The following is a 24,526-nucleotide window of genomic DNA, read 5'->3' on the forward strand; positions in this document are numbered from 1 at the left end:
AGGAAGCTTTTTTATCCAAAGGACGACACATTCTCTCCGCCAGAGTTACTGCTTGGTGTAAAGCTGGAGTGTTTAAAAAACTTCTTTTTACTAAGTTGTCTTGAGGCCTTCCTGGTTTCTAAGGAGTCAATTAAATAATTCACTTAAATCTATCCCTAGATTGTGAAAAGCAGTCGGGCAGTGTCCGTATGTGCGTGTGAATGCTGCACACATCTAGATCTGACCAGTTCAGAGGCCAGTTTTCCACAAATGTCAAATTGGTGAGAAAATGCCAGACATTTTTAAAAACGGACACACAAACTCTCTTTACATGGGCATCTGAAACTTCTATGAAAATATTTTTGAGTGGTTTAAACATCTGTTTAACTGACAACCCAAGTGATTTTTTTAATCCCTCCAATTGGCAGTTAAATCTGCTCTGTCACATGACTAATGGTCTGTGAGAAAATGAACAAAAACATACCTAGTTTCATTGATTCAAACACTCTGTACAACAGAAACAGCCCTAAAGGTTTTTTGATAGCCTTTATTGTAATAATGCTTTGCTGTGAAACTCACAATACAGAAATTATTGCAAATATACAGTACATATGGCTTCTCCTTGCTTTAATAAGCACAATTTTTGCATTTGTTTGAATCCATTTTTTGTAAACTGTATATCGGAGTCTTTAGAAATATTTATTGTCTTTATTCAAATTATTATTATTAAAATGTAAAGTAATGGAACTGTAGCCTAATAATTGTGAGTGTAGCACAAGAGGTTTGGTTCAAATACTTTTTTGTTGTGCTTTAAATGCCTCTCATTTAGAAATCTGATTTATCTTGCAGAATATGTTAAAGTTTTCCCATCATTTTTTGGTTGTTTCATGCTTTATCATGCTTCTCCGTGCTTAATTATGAGTTCACTGTAAACCTTTACAAAGGAAGTCAAACTGTTTCCAGGTTCTGAAAACAACCTCACAAGGATATCATTGTTTAACACCACAAAAAGACATTCTTCCTCATCTCACAACTACGAAGCTTTGGTAGAAGCTGCTCTGTGTTCCAGTGTTTCCTAAGTCATGGTTTTCTTAGTTAAAAATGTCCCTTTTGTTGTGATCTAGCCCTGACAGCCTTTGGGTGGGGATGTAGTAGACGTAGCTGGCCAGTGAAGGTGCTTTACTGTAGCCCCTCGCCATGACGATCTCCTCAACAGAACCAGAAGGGCATCCACATCAGAGAGCGCAGCGCCGCCCCGGTGGCCATGCCAGCCAGCAGCCCCAGAGCCACCTGCGTCCCAACGCCTTCACAGGGGTCGCTGTGAACCAGCACGTGCTGAGGGCCTGCAGGTGGAGGGAGGGAGGACATGAGCCGTTATGTCAGAAACCGTTCTTACGCCCTTGTAGCCCTTCTTGCATTCCTGTTACACAAAGAGTTGTGGGAGTGTGGAACAGCCCAGCCATGTGGTTGAAACCGATACCCTGCAGTCTTTCAAAAAATGGCTGGACGAGAGCCTTGGGTTAATTACCTACTAACAAATGAGTTAGATGGGCCAAATGCCACCACTCGTTTTTAACCAGTCTTATATGCTTAAAAGATATGAGAGTATCTTTTAAGCATATATGCTATCATTGAGCTATCCCTTCCCTTTCCAGCCCTTCCCTTCCCTTTCCCTTTCCCTTTTATCACCCTAAGCATATATCACCCTAAGCATATATGAGGCTTAGGGTGACAATGGTTATCAACAAGTGCTTTCCCAATCCCAAGACATATTGTATTCTTGTAGCATTAGGTGTCGTGAACAATACTGAGCCTAATATAAAATACAGTAGATAGTCCATGACTAGTATTCAGGCACGGATGAGCAAGAAGGGTAAGGTTTAAGGTATATCTCGTTAAAAGCTATGAAAGAAATTGACATCTACGGGGAATGGAGCATGAGAGAGAGTAAGGTGAGATGCTCCCCCTGCATTTATAGATGCATGTGTTTTGAATGCATTTTGTCACTCTCCTTCCAGGTAAACGTATTTAACAGGTTAAAAGAATAACATCAGCCAATCCAGTGCTGATGTTTGTTTTTCTGGTGTGCTTCATTTTCATTTCAATTGCACAATCTCTCTCAATGAAGCGTTTTGGCGTGATTCTGCCGAGTTCAAAAGCACAAAGCCTCTGTGAACTAATACTCCAGCCTCTTGATTTCCAAAGTGTGGGCATTTCGTAACAGCCTGACATGCCGCAAAAAAAAAAAAAAAGAGGATGTTGAGATACCTCCATAGCCATATCCTGGGTATGCAGGGCTGATGTAGACAGCATTGTGACTGTCCAGAGGGACGGTGTGATAAGAGTCATCATAAGGATCATAAGTGTACACCTACGGAGACAAAGAAGTCAGAAAGCCCTTTAGTCTTTTATAGAAGGAATTCAAGCTCTGCATTGAGATGATTGTCTTTTTGTTCTATGACAACATTGCTGAAATACAGCTACAGCAAACAATAAATATTAAAAACCAACCTGCGGTGTAGCATTTCTCAACACAAACCACGCAGATGTAATGTATTGAACAAAAATTCAGGAACTATTTTCCTTTTTAGGGCCCACAGGACACCACAATTTCATTACAACCCAGTGGAACTGACAGGAAATGGATTTAATTGCAGGAATACAGAAATAGGACTGTTGAATTTTGCCATCTCAAAATGAATCAGGACATTAGACGACTAACAAATATAGGGATAGAGTTTGAAATGGTTGGAGGAAAAGCCTAGACATTTCATCGTCTTGAATGTCTTCAATTCAGAATCTATCCTGAACTGAGATCTCCAGTGACCTCTGTTGGTGAGATACAGCAATCAACCAGTTCCATTCTTGTCCAGCATCCAATACATATTGATTTATTCTTTTGTCTCAGAATTGTGAAGGTTAGAAAATATGATTTGCTTGTTATTGTACATTGCTGAACACTTAAAATAGCTTAACCTTTGTCTCTGCTAGTGAAGTCAGAGTTCGTTTTACTGTTTGTTTCATTCGTCTTTCCATTGTAAATGATTCCAGCTCTGATACTCTGAAGAGTTTCTAGCCGATACAGTCAAAGTTGTTGATGACACGTCTGCCTGCCACAGACCTGCATTAACTGTCATACCAGCAACATGAGGCAGTCCTCAATATTCTTAAAAGATTTTGCACCCACAGCACTGGGCACACATGCCATGTAGTGATAGAAAAGAAAAATAAATCGATTCCACGCTTCCCTTTGTAAAACTGCTTCTGGTCTGACCCCCTTGTCTTTACTGGGCTATAACGAGCTGGAAAGGGAAGGGATAGCTCAATGATAGCACACTGCCCAGGGGCACTGGACTTCAGCGCGACAGTACACAGCTTGATCAACACATTAACGGGGATACTGCAGAACTTTCCACTGTTCTCCACACCAGCTGGCAGCAACTCCTTTTCTTTGGGTTAAGAGCTTGTGAAAAACTGCTGAGTTAAACCGAGACAGGTGAAGCACTTAGCCTATGTACAGTAACTTTACCCTCTATTTCCTTTATGTTAGTGATAGCTATGCTCCATTTCCCTGATTTTATCACTTACGGAACAGCAAACAGTTTGTTCCTTTTTGCATTCAGGATACTTAAAGGATGATGTATATTGGTAAATTATTTAAAACTACCAGGGAAAAACAACCAAAGTTGCAGTAAAACATTGCTATGAATTTACTGCCAGTTTCTACACACTCTTAGCTTGGGGCATTACCTTAGGCTGTGTGTCAGCCACACTGACACAAATTAAATGCCCTGCTCCTTAGGGACATTATATTAAAACTAGATAGAGAGCTTTCATACGTAAGCTCAAATAAGCAACTACACTCAGTAATTAAGTACAAGAGCAGATTTTTTATATATATGAGGAATCGTGAATTATTCATTAGAAGAGGAATTTAATTAAAAACATTACAAGTCTCAGAGGCACAGTGCGAATCACACCAATTGTCAAAATTACACTTCTGAGTCAGGCTCAGAAATGAACTTAAATCCAGCAGCTACCTCCTATTTTAAGTAATTATTTAAATGTCACAGAGAACAGATGGTCTTCTCGAGGACATTAGTGCATTCCTTTGATGTAATACAGCTTGAGCTCCTGGTATTCTTCTCTGACAGAAAAGGTTTAAAGATGGAAGATAAGGAAAGAGAGGCCAGGGGCTCTTGATTGTGAAGTCACAGTACCTCTTAATTTCTCAAGTGTATAAGCTATTTCACCATTAAAAGATTACTTATGATTTAATTCAGATTTACATCTTCTGAAGTTCCACACTGGGCTCTTTGTGGCTTTATAAATAAACACATGATAATAAGACTATTAAACACAAGATAAGACATGAGAGTGTTAAATAACAGACACGAGGACATGTCAGAGTGACACAGAAATTATATGGTGTTATGGCAGACCATGCACAAAAGGAAAACAGATTCAATTAAAGAAGACACGTACTGATGTGTTTTCATACAGGTGCAAGGAGCAGAAATATTGTTTAAACCAGGTTTGCACCTTGTCAGTTAACTCTTTGACCTAAATGGTTCAAAATGTATCCAGATGACCATATCCAAATGTCTTTTGGATCCAAAGTGAAGTCTGAAAAACGCTGAGAGCAGACACATGCAGCAGTATGTATCACTCTCTCGGATGTCCCAATGTCCCACCCCACTGCATTACAGACTCATTACAGACTCATTCCCCTATTAATCATGATGAACGCGCAATCAGAGCTGATCACGATAAGCTTCAATGGGCCTCCCACACTGTGGTGGGGGTGGGGTGATTTAATTTCTAGTTGTTCTTATTAGACCTGACTTACAGCAATGGGGACATTAATCAGAAACGCCACACCTCACACACATAGTGCTGTAAAATACAGTAGCTCACAAGCCAGTGGCTGTTGATAAGACTCCAGTAGGCTGAGGAAACCATTATTTTTTCTTAATGATGAAATTGATCTGTGGTCCCAGTACTACCTTTGTCATCTTGTAAAAGTTCACAACCCACGTTTTCTAAAGTTATGTCATTGAACTAAAATACAGATAGAGAATACGTGGCTCAACGGTCTTGGCAAATTACTGTATGCCGAAGGATGTGTACACCAGGCAGTAGGTAGAGAAGGTAATTTCCATACCTGAGCCAAATCAGCTCATTGGGCCTGAGCATGTCCCTGTTTCCATGGCAGTAAGCAGACTGAGAGGACATGACTCCCCTCCCCCAAACACAGCTGGGAGGACTGGAGCAACTGGGGTAAAGTATCTCACCCAGGTACAACAGCATTGTCTACAGCAGGGACTTGAACCCATAACCCAGCGGTCCAGAGACTTACCCATCACACCGCAGTGTATCCCCCACTCACAGTTGACAGTATAGTAGAGAAAATAGCTGTTATTAACGGATTTACAAAAACATAATTCTGTGATCATGCTGTACAGCTCTGGAATAAATCATAATATGGAAATGTCTCCAATCAGATACAACCAGGAAAGCTTCAATATGGCCATGCACACCTTTCTGTGTCAGTATCTGCACAGTTGCTGAGCCTTTTGTTCCAGAAAGCCTGTGATCATATTGCTCCCTAAACTGCTGAATCTGTAGTATAATTATCGCATCCTTCAGTGCTCCTGTGATGTACCCATGCTGCCAGAACCTTTTTTTTTCTTCATGAACTGTACAGCTTTCCCGGAATGACCAGTCCGTGTAACTGCATCCCCGAGGGGTTGCCATCAAGGTGTTTTCACGCTAATGGGAGGCTTGATAGATTGTGAGTGCTCTGCACCGAAAAAGAGTCTGGCAAGGAGCAGTGGCTGCTTGGCATGGACCCACAAGAGGAGAGGCCCAAGACAGACACACACTTTCCTGATCCTAGCAGCCTACGCGCAGGAGCTACAAAGCAACATCCTCAGCCTTGTGACTGAGACATAGTATTGTACTCTGTAATTTCTTGATCCACTAACAGACTTTTACAGAGATACAACATGATAAAGACATGTTAACATTTTGTAAAACGCAAAACACTACGCAGATTTGCCACAATGGGTAAAATGGGTTTTTAAGAGCTACACATGAAAGTCCTGATAACCCCTGGGGTGGTACAAGGGTTAAAGCAGTAGGAAAACTGATCATAAATAGTAATTCCAAAAGAGGGAACCACGAAGAAAAACAGTTGTCAATTAGGAAAATGTCTGCCTCAGGTAAGTTCAATAGTTTGGAATTGAGTTGTTTTTCTTTGTGCCTCTCTTCATAAAGTCATCTCTGAAAATGTATGATCACTGTATCGTTTGTATCTGTGATTTAAACTGAGATGCCAAGACAGTGCATCTGAAATTCTGTGTGACTGAACAATGTAGTAGAAAGAATGGAAATCCATGTAATTCACTATAAAGACGAATATCTAGAATAATAAAGCATCTTGAGCAGGGGTGTCTAATCATAGTCCTAGAGGGCCACAGTCTCTCCATGTTTTTATTCCAACCCAACTCATGATGAACTAAATCAGCTGGTTACTGGCTTAACTGGAACAGTTTAACGGCTTCTTCTAGTTTTTCGGGCACTGCTGCTATAAAGAGACCTGGGATACTTGCAGACTCACCAGCTTTCCAGGATCAAAACTGAAGATCTCTGACCTAGAGTACATAATACAGCATCTAAAGTCATAATGTTCATCAAGGAAAGAAAAAGCTGATTCTTACCGGATTTCTCCTGGCTTCCAGCAGCGCCAGCTTCCATGCTCTGTGAACAATAAAATCCGAAAAACATCTCAAGGCAAGACGACAAATAAAGCCAAAACTGCATTGAATTTAATTAGTTTAGTAACTACAGCACAGGGGACCTAAGAAGGATTTTGCTGTCAAGGTAAGACACACATAATCATAAGCAACTTGATTCTGTCAGGTGGAACCTGTTTCAGTCTGCCTGTTTCCTGTCAGGAAGTCGTAGATGGGGAGCACTTACAGCGCCTCGTCTTCGCTGTCAGCACACAGCGCCAGTCTGGAGCCATCCTTCAGGTAGACCAGTACCAGGCATTCCCTTGGCCTGCCCTCCGGAGGGTCCACACCTGGAAGGGGCATGTGGAGAGGTGAGGGAGTGGCCCGGTCAATTACAGTTCTCCACTTTCGCCAACAACGAAAGCCAACATGAGGTTTCACACCATGGATTTCCGAGGACTGAAGGCAGTGCTCGGGCCAGGACAGAAAACAGTGTCCCTCCAAACAAGCGTTTCTATTGTACTCTGAAGAGCTTGATTTATTGGACACATATTGAATCCAAGAAAGAAGTGCAGTATGTGACAATCAATATATATAATCTATAGATTTTATAAAATATATCATTACCATCTCTTAGATGTTTTTTTTATATTTAGTAGTGCATCTTTACATATGGAAACAGAGTGGATGGTGGGAAGTACTGTTACCTTTAGCAACCTTAATTTGATTTGGCACCCTGTGTGTGGAGTTTGCATGTTCTACTGTGTTGGCATGGTTTTTCTCAAGGTATTCCTGCTTTCTCCTACAGTCTAAAGACCGACTGACTAGTAAATTAGGTTAATAAATGTCTCTATATTGTCTGACCCTGTGTGTGTATGTGAGCCCTGCAATAGACTGGTGTCCCTTCCAGGATGTGCTAACTTGCCTCATGCCCTATACCTGCAATAGGCTCTGCAATGCTGCAGCCATTACCAGAATGTATTTATCTCAATGCGTTGATGGATATGGATAACTGTGACCAGTATGACTCCTAGAAAAAAAGTACTTTGTTGCTTGAAAATGTATTCCAATTAATTGGGTCGAAGACGGTCCAATATCTATAAGTGGTACACTAAGATTTTTAAAGCTCTCCATTTAGAAAGACTGAGTGCAACAGTGAGTGGAAATGAAAAGTAATTTTTCTTAAAATGTGGCTGGTTTTCTTGGCCTGAGTCCCTAATGACTGTCAGGTATAATTGGAAATAGGCAAGTGTTTCTGAGCTAGAATAAGTGAGGCATTATTTAAGGTATACAGAGCACACGACACTCTGTTATTTATCTGCTTCATTAATTTTATTTTGCTTTGGTCATTTTTTAATTGTTTCTAATGCATGATTTTTCCTTATATATGTTCTTTTTTTCTGTTTCAATATTGAGAAACTACTAAGGTTTTCCTGAAAGAAATAAGCGTAGTTAAGATAGAGGATTTGAGGATCAGCTGTGCGTATCTTACCTGCGCATTCGAGTCCAGCCTTAACAGCGACACATTTATGCTTTAAGCGGACCCTGTTCTCATAGTCTCTCCGGCTCTCGTCTTCATAATACAGCAGGTTTCCGTCCACCCACAAGTCGAACCAGTTTTTCTTCCAGCGCCGGAGTACAGAGCCTCGAAGAAGAACGCAGGTAATGCTGTCAACTTCTGAGGAATTACCCATGTGTGCCGGTGACAAAGCCATCGGCTGAAAGCCTGCTGCTTGGGCGTGAGACACATCTTTCCATCGGTTTTATCCAGCTCAGGGCTGAGGGGGAACTGGAGCCAATCCCAGCAAGCAATGGGAGCAAGGCGGGATACACCTTGGGCAGGACGCCAGTCCATTGCAGAGCAGATAGACACCCCAGGGACAATGGTTATACTGACAGTAAGTCTTAGGACTGTGGAAGAAAATAACAGCACCTGCAGGAAACCCACACAATCACAGGCTGAATTTACAAACTCCACCCAGATTGCAACCCAGGATCCCAGTGCTACAAGGCAGCAATGCTAGCCACTGCGTCATCGTGCCACACACTAGTCTATTTCTTGATAAATTACTAAAACTAAGTAATCTCCATCCCTTTGGGCGATGTTGCTGGCTGGCTTCCTCCTTTAATATTTTTCTTCAGCCTTTGTCACAAATAAGTAATAGGATTAGCATCGGGTCATAAGGGTGTCGGTTTCATAACTGATGACCCTCATTTTTTACATTCCTTTAAACTTAATGGAGCTATCACCCTTCCCAACAAAATACTTATAACAAAATACTCATCCTTTGATAACTGGATTTTCATGACCATTATAGGAATAACAAAAGTAGGAAGACTGATATTTTCTGATTCACATCCTTTCATTGTATAACTACTGTAACTTTGTTTGTATTGAGAGGCATTACAATATGTACCAAATGTGTACTGGGACCAAGAGCACGTGATGTGTTTTTATTGTCTGTCAGTATATAATTCATCGTTACAAAACATATCTTGTGTCAGCCTTTAGCTTTGTATCCAAAATTTACATGAATGAAATTTTCAAAAATGATATTCTTATTTTTGGTATTTAAAAACCCCTCATGTTTGGTTTATCTATAAAAACACTACTTTGAAAGGAATCATGTGCCGCACTGCTAGAGTATAGAGTTCTCTATACGAGTTGTTTTACATTATCTGAACTTTATGTTCTATTTCTTTTTGTGGTACTACTTCATGTTTTCTTACAGCTTGTAGAGCAATAATGTTCTGTCCCCTATTGTTAATTAAGCATCATACTCTTCAACTAGAGGAAAACTAATCAAAGCGGTTAAGACAGTTAACGATAAATCAAATGTCCACTTACTTTGTCTCCAAAGCCATCCTGACCTCATGAGAGCCATCTGGGGAAATTATACCTAACGTCGGCTTTAAAGTGTGACGATGAACAGTGGGAAAACGTGTCCGGAAGATCTCCTTTTGATGTTGATGACTATTCTAGGGTTTTGCTCCCTGGTTGCACAGTTTTGGTAATCGGGGAAATGGTCCCAGAGAAGGAAAGACTGCGACTCTTTGTTTTCTTCTGGGTCTCTCTGAGGCGATGTCCCTTTAATCTCGCTGCTGACACGTGGGATAATGCGGGATTAGTGACCTGCATTAGCCTGTGGACATTGAGAAAAGCCTGGAACTTTCCTGCACAAACAGCCCTGGTCTTCCTCCGCAAGTTCCAGATTTAGAACCAACGTAGAGCTTCTGTTTAGAGCTTCCATTTAGATTTCCTTGCTAACCGTAGATCATACACACTAAACCTAAAAGCATTCGAACAATAATGTCATATATTTCAGCCCTAATTTAGACACACTTTATTTCAATGCTTTTACAATACGTTTGTTTTGGGAGAGGCTGGGCCATTTCTCATTTTTGCTATTGCACTGACTGCATGTTGATGTAAAATATTTTGGAAGGTAGATCTGGTAAATGCCTCTGTGCAGCTGGTATGGATGTTAACCAGAGGCACATGACCTTGGTATGAAACATGAAATAAATGAAACGGTGAATCAAACTGACATTAAATTAGCACTCAATCCATGGAAAGTGTTAGGCATTCTTAAAATTGCATTTTATATTAAACGTTACTTATATGGGTGTAACTCAGGGTGTAATTTTTGTTTAAGGTTTTGTAGGCTATTAGGTTTGGAAATAAAATGGAACTTACAGTAAATGGAAAAAAAAGACGTGACTATGAAAGATATGAAGATGAAGTTAAGTAATTTTAAACAAATACAAATCCCAGCATGCACTGTATGTACAGTAAAGACCACCTGAGATACAGAAAGAAGACAAGTCTTGAAGGGTTGGGTCGTTAAGCTCTTATGTTGTAAATCCCTGACTAATACAATTCAAATGACTCGTCAGGTTGTCATAAATACTGGACTCACATGACCACGTTCCTACATTCTTGATGACTTCATCTGTTACTATTTTGCTCCATTGGGGCATTTTAGAACTATTTCTATAGTCAAGGTAGCTGAATAGAATGGAAAAATGATGAATAAACTAAGCAGAGGCCAATCGATGTGCGGCAAAACCTAATGCAAATCAAGAGTGCAGCTCTGCAAAAATAAGAAAAGAGCACTATCTGACCGGTGAATCACTGGAGTCCACAAGGCAATATGTTGAAGCTGTTGTAAATGAAGTTTTACCACACTTTTTAACAACAAGGTACCAAACAATGAAGACTCCCAAGTATTCCAACACTACAAATCCAGTTCTTCTGTTTTAGCAAACTGTCACACCATTTCATTTCCAGTGCAGAACGTGCAGTGTGAACTATTATTCCTTCTTTTTTGCAGAAAAAAGGGCTATTTTACCCTGAGAGTTTAAATAACTAGATGTTTATATCATTGGAAATAACTTGTGTGTTGAGGTTGATAATAAAGATATAGAATATTGGATGGTTTATCACAAGAGGCTCTAAATGTGTATCTTACTGTAATATTCCACAACTTATGCAGATTTAGTGCTGCAAAATAAAAGACTTATGTATTAAATCTTCAGGGAGTCTACACCTAGTCAGTATGATATCTTAATGTCTTAATGTAATCAGTGCTGCCATTCAAGTGCTATTAATTGTTCAGCGGTCAGATCTGTGGTAGGCTCAGGACACACAGACAGCCACAGCTTGCAGCTTATCAAATGTATCCTTGACTCATGTCCCCTGCAGTGAATCTGGTTATTCTTTCAGGATATCTATGGTTTGCTTGATTTCAAACGTCTGATGTCCTGAACAAACGAAAAGGTCAGACTTTAGAGGTCTCTATAGAGAATAAAATTGTGGGCTGTCTGCCTCGTTTATCCATTTCTGGGCAGCGGGCCAAAATAAAGAGATCAAAGGGTTTAGGCCTTTAGCACAGTGATGAAGATTTGTCTTTTGTAGTACACATCTCTGCCACAAGAGGACGCTCACCAAATGCTCACTCAGACCTCGTAGAAATTGCCAAAACCGTTCGTTCGTTGCCAAAAATAATGAGATTAATTAACACCATAGAGACTTACCTGGATTATGTTTTTTTTTAGAAAAGGTGCACTTTACGCCGCTCTGTGTGTTTTGAAGTCATTACTGGATTTATAATTAAATCTAAAATAGACAAAAGTTAAATATGCTCAAAGGGACTGTGGATTTTCTGTGCAGAACACACACTGGCAATTGATTCTATTCCGTTACAGGGTGAATCCTCTGCAGGAAATAAGTCTCAAAATCCGCTTCCATTATTGACCACACAGGGGTGATAACGCAATATTGGTCTACTGTAATGGCTCTAAAGCCTGAAAAAAGCTAAATTTACCGTCATATCTATGTCACAATATTTTGAGTCAGGTCAAACGTGGCTTCAGTTTTGCATATTTTTTTTTGCTAAACTTAATCAAAACATTCACGTCTAGATTAACTGAATTGCTTTTAAACGATGTTGAAGATTTTTTACGGTATTAAGTCCTGATTAAATCAATTAGAGCGAGCACACGTCACGTCAAGCAGTGCTGAAGATCTGCTCTTAAAATCTGCCCGATGTGTTGTGAGTTCAGTTGATTGCTCTAATAAACTGTTTATGATCTCCCAATAACCACTCTGAATTTGAAAACGTCGGGGTTTGTCTCACCTGGGCACTGCGCTTGCTTTCTAGTCTGATAGTATTTGTTTTCTGCAACAGACCCCATTGGTCATGTTTGGATGAGTTAATAACAGACACATCTTGCTATTTTCAGATATTACAAATATGTGCACTCTGCTTCAAACGTATTTAAAGGATCGGTAGAAATATTATTTTTAAATCTGCTTTCTGAATTGCTGGCGCACCTAGTCGTAGAGGGTGGCTGCTTTTCAATTGATTTTGTCCCCGCACAGACCACTGCAAGCACAACCCATAAGCGATGTGACCGCTGGTGCAGTATACGTTCATACGTTCAAAAAAAAATTAATACAATTTGTTTCAGCTCTCAACGACAATAAAACGTTAAGTAGATCACTTATCTGGCCAAAAATGGGGGTGAATTTAAAGAGTACACCCTGTGTCCTCCTTACTAGACTCTGTTTCAGGTTTCACATACAAAAAGTATTGGGTCCTACATATCCTAATTCTTCATTCCCAGTCACATAACCGAACCCCTAATTGACTTAATAACACGATTTACGTGAACCCATTAACTGTTTCCCCTTCCAGCTTTTGCGAAGAAAAAAAATAACTTGCAAAGGTTTCAGCCAAGCAGTTCGCTAGTTCAATGAAGGATTCGATGAAAAGAAAAGCTCGAGTGGGTTGGGGCCCCCTGTTCTAGAACAGAATGTCTTCTAACATCCACCCGGGACGTGGTTCTTTTTTTTTTCACGATCACGTCCGCGTCATGGATCCTCTGACACATAATACAAAATGGCCATTAAAATGTAACACATATATAACATGGCTGTTCGTCGCAAAACGAACTAATTTCATGCTTGGGGAGGACGTTTCCCAGGCTATAAAAATAACAGCATCTCGTTGAAACACTCCTAGAAAGACTACTCAAGTAATATATTAAAAAAAAACAAGCTCAACATCATTGTCCCACTGATTAAAAATGATGCACACAGCAATTTGCTTGAAAGGCGCTAGTTTCCCCCCCCCATGTCCACGACCACTAACGTCACTAGTGTGCGCCATGATACGCGAAGGGACAGAGAAGGGGGAGGAGGGAACAGTCTCTGTTTGTTCGTGTAATTTGACGTCACAGAGAAAAGGTCCTCCTCCAATTTGCTTGCTTGCTTGCCTCCCCCCTCCCTCGCCTCTCGGTATCCCCATCCCCCACATTGTGTATGCGTGTGTCTCTGTTACCAACACTGACTGCAAGCCCGAAATCGCTGGAGCAAAGCGAGCGAGAGGAGGAAACCGCCAGCGTTCATAGAGAGAAAGGAGAATACGCACAACACAGTAGTGCTCGGAAAGAGTCAGAGGAAACTGGGAATAAAGTCGATAAATCCAACTGGATTACCACGGGTAAGAGAGGATCGCTGTGTGTTGATGGTCTGTGTGTATCCTGCTAATGCGTTTTTTTTTTCCCTCTTAAGTGTCCAAACCTGGAATGCAGTCATGCAAACTGGAAAATATGAGAAATGGAAATGGTTGGCGCATTGAGGGGTCAGAGGGGGGAAAAAGGACATAACGATCACAAAAATTAAATAAATATATTACTTATAGGACATTAGCTATCGTGTTGTATGCTCTCCTTCCATCACGTTAACACACAGGCAGAAGATACTGTACACACTGAGAGATACACAGAGATGCAAATGTTCAATGAATGCAATGGAATTGTCCGTGTTCAGACTTTTTTTTTTTGGGTAGACTTTTTACAAAATGTGTTCCGTGCCCTCATCCCAGTTAAAGGAGGGTGCTTCTCAAAATGGTGTCGGGAGCCCGTGTGTGACCATTTTAAAACGGAGTGGATTTCTGAGTGCTGCATTTTTTCTCTCCCAGAAATATGGTGCATAAAGATTAAGGAGACAAAACAGATATGCCATTTAGGGGAAGCCATCGCTAAAAAAAAAAACACGATCAGAGCAGGGCTGCATCACAGTCTTATTTTAATTTAGGGCAGATATTGTTAAGACAACCCTTTTTTTTTTCTTTTAGTGCGTTTTAGTATTTTAAGGAGGTTAGGAAAATACTTCTGCAACGTCTACGATGGTTCCTTTTTGCGTTATTTCGGGCATTTAAACAAATACCTGGAGTTTATTGATACATATTTTTTATTAGTAAACACTATGTTTAGAAGATCTGTTTCAAAACGAAAACAGAGGGGATGTAGGATACATTATTACTACGTGTTGGCGTCAACTGCGCCGCGGACTATGTAATTGTGACATTTCTAAATCCAAATGTTTTCGACCTTTGAGAAACAATGTAATAGGGAACACATTTATTTACGTCAAAAACCGTCGAGGATGTCAGCAAAGTGATCATGTAGCTGGTCATCGTTGATTCAGTGGCAGTATATAGCACATTCCCTTGACTCTGAAGATTGAGTTAATATTGTTAAAAACATTAATTTCTTTACGATGTTACATTAAGTTAGGTTACGGGGTTTTGATAGACAACACACGATTGCACTATGGCGTCTACATACCACTGGGCATCCTTGTGTAGTGATTGATTGTGCTTTAATTGTATAGTATGAACTAGTTTATTATTTGCAGTTCTGGTAAAGGAGGCCAGTGCGAGGCAACAATGAATTAACTAGTAAATCATGGAACCACGTGCCCCTTTATCGTGCTTTTTAAAAAAAAACATTTTGCATAATAACGAGGTGTTCCTCGAAAAATACTTGAAACATGTCGCAGTGATAGACGAGTTCGGGTTCCTTCGACAAGTTATTGCATGTGTTTTGTAAGTATATATATATTAAAACATTTTTTTTCCAGTACGTTGCACACAATCAGTGTGATCGTAAGACCTTTGTTGCGTTTCACTACTTGGAATCGTAGGTTCTCCGTTAATGACTTATTTTAATTGCGTGGAAGTTTCAGAAAAGATAAATCAACTACAATGGGGTACAATATTTGATATTTTATCTTTAAAAAAAAACCCAACGCTGTTTTTGTAACTTCCAGGTTACAGCCACAGATGCAGAACTGGTAGGTAACTTGAATTGTAATGAACGGAAATTAATGAATCTGGTTTCACCTCTGAGGCGTGTTCTAACAGGCGTGATTTTTAAAGCAGGATGCTTTGTTGTCTTGGAATGCAGCTCCATAACACGCAGCTGATGTTTTTCCTTCTTTGTTTAATCGCTCAGTTACTGGGAGTCTCGGCACGTACAGTCTTTCTTAGGTGTTGTGCGAGAGAGAGAGAGGGGTGGCTGACACTTCTAAGGCCTAGTTCATGACAAACCTCTTCACACGGGAAGGTTTGCTGAATAGTTATCTGTGCGCCTGCCTTGTAAATACTGGATTGGCGCTAAACAATTAGTATTGTCTTTGAAGTCAACTGCTTACGGTCCTCGTTAAGGATGGTTAAACAGTGAGGTAGGTATTGTCGGAGTGGGAGGCAAAGGTAAGGTTGAGATCTGTCTTCACAACATCATTAATATGTGGCAGATTATTTTTTATAGGCAGTATTATTTTAAATATTCCAGGTCTATTGTTTTTAGAAATTGCTTTTGACACTGGCTGTATCAAAAGAGACAAGTACTTACAGGTGGTGGCTTGGTTCAGAACACTTTGATTTTGTGCATCATTAGGAATCTGTGCAATTTTCTGTACTTAATACTGGTGATCAGAGATTGTCATTATTGTAATGTAATGAATGCATTATTGGGTGCAGGTGTTTGATTTTGCGAGACATTCCCTTGAAGTGCCAGTCAAGTACATGGGAACATATTTTTATGTTGCTCACTACTAGCTAAGAAAAGTCTGGAAAAGTATTAGTTTGTACTGTTCATACAGATCTGTCAGACTTGCTTAGTTGACAGCTGTCTGCATCCTTAGTGAAACACAAGAGGGCGCTATGTAAAACTGGTCGTCAAAGGTAAAATCTTAAAGGAGATGCTTTGTGTTACTGTTGACGTTTTAAGTAGAATTTTTTTCTGACAGTAGATTTTACGTTAGAATTCTTAATTTAGATATAATTATATTTTGAAGTAGCAAATGCATGTGAATGAATATATAAACCTATGTACACGTGCTCTTAAGAGCCAGCTGCCCAATATTTCAGTGTTCTTCAAAGATGAGCTTGGATTCATATTTTATAATATATGAATAGACATTTTAAAGTCTATTCACAGACCTTTAAATTAAGATTCATTCTTAATGCAGCACAGAATTTGATTGAAAAGGTATCCACTTGGCGTTGGTTGTTTGTCAAGAAATTTACATAAGATGTGAGATCTGTGGTACTGCAGGAAACCGAGAGTTGTAAGAAACAACTGCAGAAGATGTCTAAATCGAGGAATGTGTAGGTGTCTTATCATGTGATGGCTCAGGACTGGTTTTGCTATGATGAGCCAAGCTCTGTAGAGGAGATAGCTCGGGGAGTATACATTAAGAATTTAGGATTGGTTTCTCTGAAGGCTGAGCTGTTTCTGTTAATGTTAACTGGTTTAGTGTCCCAGCATTGTTGCTATATGGCTTTAGCAGTCTCTGTCTCAGTAGATAAATCCTTATGTGTAATAATAATGTTTGTCAGTCTTATTTAGATCACATACAGCACTTCCATGTTAAAGGTCAGTGTTTAAAGCCATGTCTTTATCACACTTCTTTCACATTTATAGGTTAAAAAGATAGTGGGGTAAAACTTTTAGTAATAGGGAATGTATTTAACAATGTTTTTTAGGAGGGTTTTAGAAATCCATTTGCCCTTGTCAAATGGGTTATCTTAGGTTAGCATTTGATTTGTGTTCTGCCTAGAATTGGGTCCAGTCCATGTTGTAGGCACCCATTCAAAGGCACTGGTTACTTCACTCAATTTGGCACGATACCGTGCTAATGAAAACGTTACTCAATAACAAGGCCAAAGTTTGGTTCCTTAAAACAACTTGTTTGTCAAAAAAAGGGAGCTGTGAAGGATGTTATTTGAGAAAAATGCCAGTGGGTTTATGATTGCCAAAATCTTTTAACAGTAACAGGTTTAGGCTGTTCTTCTCATGCTGTTTTATTTTGATGGGGCACAACTTGCTGTATTGTAAAGCCAAGAACTATGAGACAAGATCAGGCCAATTTAGTTGAGCATAAGTATCATGTGGCTTCAGATCAGACGGGCAATTAAGTTTTTAATTGCCTTAATATCTTCTCATTTTCTCCACATTGAAGGAATCGGAAATGGCTTCACTAGTCACTAGGCTGAAATGCAAGTTTTTATGCTTCTCCTTCATAGCCTTCGTTTTCCATATTCTGAATTTTTGTATCAATTTGATCATGAAAGGGATGGTACTTTTACGAGGTGTGATTGTCTATGGCTTGAATTTGGTGTAGTCCACAGGAGGGGAAAAAAGTGAATTATTTGATCCGATTGTGTAACCCGTGAATTTATACTTTTCAGTTTGAATGTTTACGTGTTAAGAGGAGGAGGAATTCTGGGAGACTTAGCTGACTTGTTTGCTTCGGGGCTTGTCGTGTTGATTTATTATTGATGAGATTGTTCACAGAGGCTCTGGAAGGCACTTGGCTCAATCTTTCATCTTTTCTTTATCTATGGAGCAGAGAGTCTTCACTTTTTTCCAGTGATGGTGAGGGTTAGCAAAACAGATTCACCGCGAAATGTATTCATTGTATACTATATTTGGGGAACTTAAAGATTCATATCCGCTGCTATGCAGTATGTAATCTTTGATTGGGATTTTATAGCCTAGATGGGGATCAATTTATATAACCGTGTTCTGTCAAGAAATGTAGATTTGGATGTGTGGATTGAAATACAGTGAGTATAGACAGTCACAACCCCCTTTCGAAATTTGTACCTTATGTTGTATGACACTCTGAAAATAAAAACAAATCAAATTAGGCTTGTTCCATTTTTATTTACACACGGTAACCCACATTAGCCAAGTGAAAATGAAATGCATTAAAACATTCTGAAAATTAACAGTAAAATACATTATTTGGATAACTGAACACCCCCTCCCCCTGCCTTACAATTGCATTTGTAAATTTGCTCAGGTATAACCAATCAACTTTCCTGTTATCTAGCTCTAATGCAGCTGTAGAGATGTGAGCTTTTCTCCAGTGCCACGACCTCTGATTTGCATTGTCCTTCATTTTGGCTTTGCCCTTCAGGGGTCATGTGTCGGTACTGTGTAAGCAGGCGGGATGTGACTGTGATGTTAGTTTTGCCGCAGGTACTGTACTGGAGGAGCAGCAAAGTGAGAGCCTGCCTTTTTTTTTTTTTGGCTCACTGCGAAAGATAACTGGAATAGCAGACTCTCAGATCAATAGGGTAGGAATGTTTCCCTGAAGCTGTGAAAGCTCTGGGGGGAAAACAGACATGGTAAAAACCGAAATTCAAAACAACAACCATCAGGCTGAACTACAGAAGAGGCGACTGAACGTGCCACCGTGCAGCCTGACTTGTCCGAATGGTAAAAGTACATCCGGCTTAAATAAAGTCCTGGAACGTTTATTTCAGGCAGCAGCATCAGGAAATGTATAGTGTGGGAAGTCCCATGAGGTGGTTACTCAACCACTAGTGTGGAGTGGCCTGGTCCTGTCAAAAAGACGGCGTGAGGACTGTGCACTGAGCTGGCACAGAGGACATGGGGAGGGCTGGGGGACTAGGCGTGGTTCATGAATGGACGGCACATTACTCCTTTTCTTTTAGAAAAAAAAGAGTAATATTGAAAGACCCAGAGAATAATTAAAAAGAATGGTCCACCCTGGAGAATACTTCATTTTCTCAGGAATGTAAGGGCATTCAGTTGTATGCAGGATGGGGACTCAGGGCTGTCAACTGGAATGTTGGTTTTGCTCAATTGTTCAGGAGATAATGGCCTTTACAAAACAGATGTAATGGTTGTATGAATGCCAGGCGTTTAATTAGAATAGGCTTTTTACAACAGAGAAAAGCACTCTTCAAGGGTTTAAAACAATCGCAGTATTTGCAGAGCTGAGAGGATGTTTTTTTTTCTTCCTGTGTAGTTACCACAGTGGTACTTACACAGATCCTTTTTTCATAATTGTAGTAAAAACTAGGTATGCCTTATGGATAGATTAACATTTTTTTTTAGCTCCGTCTGTTAATTATAATTTCTGACTCACAATTCGCATATTGGTTTTTCTATATGTCTGTGGTTTAAGCATTACGTCACTATACCGACAGCTTCAGCAGTAATTCTGCATATAACCTCCTGTCCTCTTTTAGCGCACTTCTTTCAATTATGGTACACAACTTTTTCTCTTAATTCTTAATTTCTCCTAATTTTTGCTTGATGGGAACTGATTTTATCATCTAAAGACTGTTCAGCAAATGCCTTCTTTTTAAGGAATTTGAGAGTATGCGCTGTCCTCTTCATGACATCCCAGTATCTAATTCAACTTGGCAGTGTGTGGTACTAGAAACTGATACATGTGTTTCAGTGGAAGTCATTTCTGCTCTGAAGTATCTTGATGGGAGACTCTGTCAGGGGCTCTCTGTTGTGTCTCTGTGGCCATCCCTGTTTTCTACTAGACGTGTTTCATTCACCCTCAGCTCGCAAGAGCGGTTTGCTTATCTAATCACTAGCTTTTCACCATGGAATTCACAAACGTCTCTCGTGCATCGGCAGGTTTTTTTTGTTTTTTTTTCTGCAAGATGGTCCCTTGGTACCGGGATTCTTCTTATAGTGCTTGACTTGACATTGAGGTTTTTTTTGGAGGTGTTGAGACCTATGTTCTTTTTCGCCTAACATTACAGGGGATCCTGCTCCATTTTCAGTAGCTCAGCTGAGCTCGGTCTAGACTGATTTCCTCCAGCAGCAGTGTCTGCTGGTTCAAAGGCCGTGCTGCAGGGACAGTGTCTGTGTGCTGCAGGCGTTCTCGAGCAGGTCTTTACCCGGATGCTGTGCTCTTGGGCATCTGTAGCAAACCATTTTCCAGCTTCTAACCCCCAGGGACCATTTAGAGCCTTCTTGATCCAACCTCCGAGGAATGTTTTGTGTTGTATTTGCAGGATTTTCTCACACCTAGCCCACCCACTCCCACCCCCCGGCCTTAAGATAAATATTGAAGCTCATTTAGAATATACAAGCCATGCTCATTATATTTAATAAAATGTTAAAAACCATGACATGAGCAAGTTTAAACACACGTGCTTGAGTGTGTTTGGTCTTAATTTAAAGGAAAGCAGTCCCATAGTGACCGCAGGATTTCCTTCAGTTTTCTGGTTCTTAGTGTGTTTTAAGTGTAGCTCATTTAGTTCTGTGCAAACTTTTGCTGAGTGTAAAGCGATAAGGTTATTTAACAGGCTGTAAGTTTTGGCTCGCTCTTGCCTTTGTAGATTCTAGGAATCAGCATTTTGTGCTGAACGTGTTTTTGTTGTTTGAGCACAAAGGATCGTTGTCAAGTCAAGGTCATGTTCAGATTTGGGATTCCAGTTGCTGCTCAACATTTTAACTGGTCCACTACCCTTGAATTAGAGCTGTGTTTTTCAACAACCTGTCCATGTGAGATTTTCTGAATTTTTTTTGAGAACATAGACAGTTTTAACGTTTACTGAATGTGAGCTGAGTTTCACCAAACCACCACCTACCTAGTGCTCGCAGTGAGCTGGCGTTCTGCACCATTAGCTAGCTCCTCTCCGGAATGAAATGTGCTTAAAAAGAATCCACCCACATCTCTATCAGACATTTAGGATTTATAGTCCGAATGTCAACACCGGAAGTATTTTCAGTAAATAGGAGAAATTGTGCATTATGTTTTCTTTCATAATCTTAACGTCTTATGCATATCATGTCTTGGCATAACGTCTTGATTTATCAGTTTTTTTTTAATTGTCATGCTCTTATTATGTTTAACGTTTGTTGTAGGTTTTCGAATTGGAACAGACAATAATAATAATTCCTTACACTTATATAGCGCTTTTCTGGACACTCCACTGAAAGCGCTTTATAGGTAAGGATGACTTCCCTCCACCACCACCAATGTGTAACCCCCACCTGGATGATGCAACAGCAGCCAGTACACTCACCACCCAACAGCCAATTGAAACCAATTTATAGATGGGGATTATTAGGAGGCCATGATTAGTAAGGGGAAAGGAGGCCAGGGTTACACCCCTACTCTTTTTGAGGAACGCCCTGGGATTTTAAATGAGATTCAGGACCTTGGTTTTACTTGTCATCCGAAGGACGGCACCTTCCCAAGAGGTCTCCCATCCAGATACTGACCAGGCTCACACCTGCTGACCTTCAGTGGGCTGCCAGTTGTGAGTAGCAGGGTGATATGGCGGCTGGACAATTAAAAAAAGTGTAGCAAACTGGTTTGTGTCCGTCTGACCATTTATGGTAAAGTTAGTTAGGAGTCGTTGACCTACGTATTGTTATAGAGGTGTGGAACAAGCAACCTAGACATGGTATTGAAACTTATACCGTGTCTTCTTTCAAGAGATGGCCGCATGAGATCCTTGGATCAATTGTCTCCTAACTACCAAATGAGATAGATGACATGTAGGGTCTCCTCTCATTTGAAACCTTTCTCAAGCTCTAATGCTGCATATTGCCAAACACATTTAGGCATTGACTTATTGGATTTGCCTTCAGGATCTCGTTAATCTGTGATTAACGTAAAAGATTGGTTAAAATTCAAATAGGTTTAAGTTTAATGTTTGATAGTTGACACTTTAGTAGCCAGATATTGTGAAATGCACAACAACACTTTTATCATTGTCGGCGTATGTATTTATTATTTTTTCTGGCATGGTATATATTGTAGTATAAATGCAGCAAGTTTGCATAAAACAATTGTAGCATAAGTACATCAGGGTTTCTTTTGATCCCCTTTCAGGTTTGTCCATACTTATTTTCAGCAGTATACACATTCACTCTCAATTCAACCTCATATTCTGTGCAGTACAAAAGGGGTCTATTGCAGGTGGGACAGTCAAACTAATTTTGAGTACTTCAGTAACACATGGAGTGAAAATACAGTTGTCATGCAGGTATAATAAGTTTCCATATGCTGTAGGCCTTTGTCCTTTGTATTATTTATTCAAATTTCTGTGGCACCTTCTTTTCTAACGTTTACCTGCAGGCTTTACCACTGAAAAGTTACAAGCACGAAACTGGCCTGGTTTTTCAAAGGACTACATGGGCCGCGGGAGTAGGAACACTGTCAGTCTTTCTCGGGTGTCAGAATGGTTGAAGCACTGCTGTGGTGTGGTGTGTCCTGTGCTGGATCTGAAGAAAGTCTGGCTGGCCAGTTCCTGGGCATGCTCGCACTCACAAGAGTGAATGCTGAAAAGATAAATGACTTCATCTTGCGTACATATTCTTCTGCGCTGATATCTGTGCAGGTCTTTGACACCTCTCCTGCAGCCTGGGGACCGTAAGCTCTGAAAGCATGTGTTCTGTGGAGAACATGCGAGTCTGTACACAGCTTTTGTCACATCACCTGAATTGTAACGGCACAGTGCTTTCCGCTGGTCTCTCATCTAGCTGATGGAAGGATTTGCACTCGATTCACTGAACAGCACCCCTTTCATTCTCTCTGACATTTATTTCTGTCTTTCTGGAAGGTTGATATTCTTGCTTCATCATGGGTTTATGTTGTACAACTGCTTTGATTGATGAAAGTGCAGTTAGTAATTACGGTGCATTAAATTAAAATTACCTAGATTTTATGCAAAGTCGTTTGTCTTGCCTCCAAGTCTATCTGTATCCTTTATGAGGTGCAATTAAAAGTTCATTTAGCAAATGTTGGTTTTCTAAATATTTGAGCATTTCAGTTTCTGTCATTGTAGTAAATTTATTTAATTGCTCATTAAGATTTTTCAGTATTTATGAATTTAAATGATAAGTATTAGAAGGCGTGCTGAATATAAACATTACACAACTGTAAAACAAAATCCCATTTCCGAATACAGTCCTCATATTTTAATATCATTAAAAAGTCTACAAATTCAGTCTTCTAATATATGTTGGTTATCTGGTAGCTTCACAAAACATCAGACTGCTCATGAAAGCTTATAGACGTCACCTTTTGCCATTGGTTATAAAAGGAGGCTCATGGGGGAAATCAAGAGAATTGTTCAAGGATCGAGATCATGAAGATGATCAACTTTGAGAGGCATGCAAAATGAGATCTCCCACTTGTGCGTATGTGCCTTTAACCCCCAGACATTCAAGGTTAGTAAGAGGACATTAGAAAGTTTTGCCCGAATGTGCGGTCTGAAATCCTGTTGTTTGGTGGGATAGCTATCCCTCCAAGGCAGCAATTTGAAATCTGGCCCATTAGGATACAGTTTCTCTAGGGGACCATTCAAGGCCGAATGAATGAGTTTGGGGTCTGTGGCAGAGTTCCATGACAGGATGAAAAGACATATTTGCCAGACAGCAAATAATTGACTTCCCAGTAAAATGAGACCTGGTACTGTGGCTGGGTAGAACACAAACTGAGGAGCCTTTGGAAAGTCTCGCCAGCAGTGTAATTAGCACAGAAAGGCGAGGCGTATGTTGAAAAAGTATGTCATCCTTTCTGTTAAGAACAGAAATGGATCTGTTCTTCTTTAGAGTCGTTTTGTATCCTCTGGTCATGATGCCAGAGCTGGAGAGGTTCTGCATAGAGTACATGTCCTTCAGGAATAGCTGAAGAGCCTTTTAAAAGTCTGCAAGAAGCATCATAAGGTTATCAAGCAGGGATCACAGAATACAGATTGCAGTATGGAGAGCATTTGAACCTCATGAGTTCAGAAATGTAGCTATTTCTGACAGATGTTCCATCTATATTTTGTACAAATTCACAAGTCATTAGTTTGTATATCAGAAAATCCGGATTATTAACATATATACCTTTAGGTTTTGATGATAAATCAGTTTTGTTACAGATCAGGAGAATGAATACATTTGATCTTTACTTTATCAATTATAGGAAAAAAAGACATCTGGGTATCATATTCTGAAGGGAGAAAATGGTTGTAGTTTAAAATAATATCACCATAACAAATTCTTTATTGCAATCCATTTTAATTATTTGGAAACCGAAAAAACTGTGGTGGATTTTATTGGGAGTGTGGCCCTTTAATTTATGGCAAGGGTGCAGTGGTTAAACACATTTAGTAGTGTGAAAAAAAGCCTGTAAACTGGGGGACAGGTTGTTGGTGAATGAATTATGAATTATA

The 24,526-nt window shown here is 39.9% G+C and overlaps 2 protein-coding genes across 6 annotated transcripts in view; one reads left to right on the forward strand and one right to left on the reverse strand.

Annotated features, from left to right (window-relative positions):
* Positions 1–772: 772 nt before the first annotated feature.
* Positions 773–9,823, reverse strand: plekhb1 (pleckstrin homology domain containing B1). Its single transcript, XM_088639112.1, has 6 exons — positions 9,565–9,823; positions 8,209–8,361; positions 6,964–7,066; positions 6,702–6,741; positions 2,248–2,350; positions 773–1,322 (listed from the first exon to the last, which is right to left on the reverse strand). Exons 1-6 carry the CDS (start codon positions 9,599–9,601, stop codon positions 1,189–1,191), a joined length of 570 nt encoding a protein of 189 aa, XP_088495238.1. The 5' UTR covers positions 9,602–9,823; the 3' UTR covers positions 773–1,188.
* A 3,677-nt stretch (positions 9,824–13,500) lies between these two features.
* Positions 13,501–24,526, forward strand: part of fam168a (family with sequence similarity 168 member A) — a 64,768-nt gene continuing 53,742 nt past the window's right edge. For 2 of the 5 annotated variants that reach the window (XM_088639130.1, XM_088639132.1), the window contains exon 1: positions 15,093–15,112. In XM_088639130.1, the coding sequence (XP_088495256.1) occupies positions 15,104–15,112 (9 nt within the window). In that variant the 5' untranslated portion in view covers positions 15,093–15,103. Of the gene's footprint in view, positions 13,724–15,091; positions 15,113–24,526 lie in introns of those variants that run through there. The other 3 variants (XM_088639131.1, XM_088639133.1, XM_088639129.1) reach the window with 3 other exon arrangements.

The sequence above is a fragment of the Lepisosteus platostomus genome, chromosome 7 (assembly GCF_059453375.1).
Source record: "Lepisosteus platostomus isolate fLepPlt1 chromosome 7, fLepPlt1.hap1, whole genome shotgun sequence".
In the NCBI taxonomy this organism is placed as follows: Eukaryota; Metazoa; Chordata; class Actinopteri; order Semionotiformes; family Lepisosteidae; genus Lepisosteus; species Lepisosteus platostomus.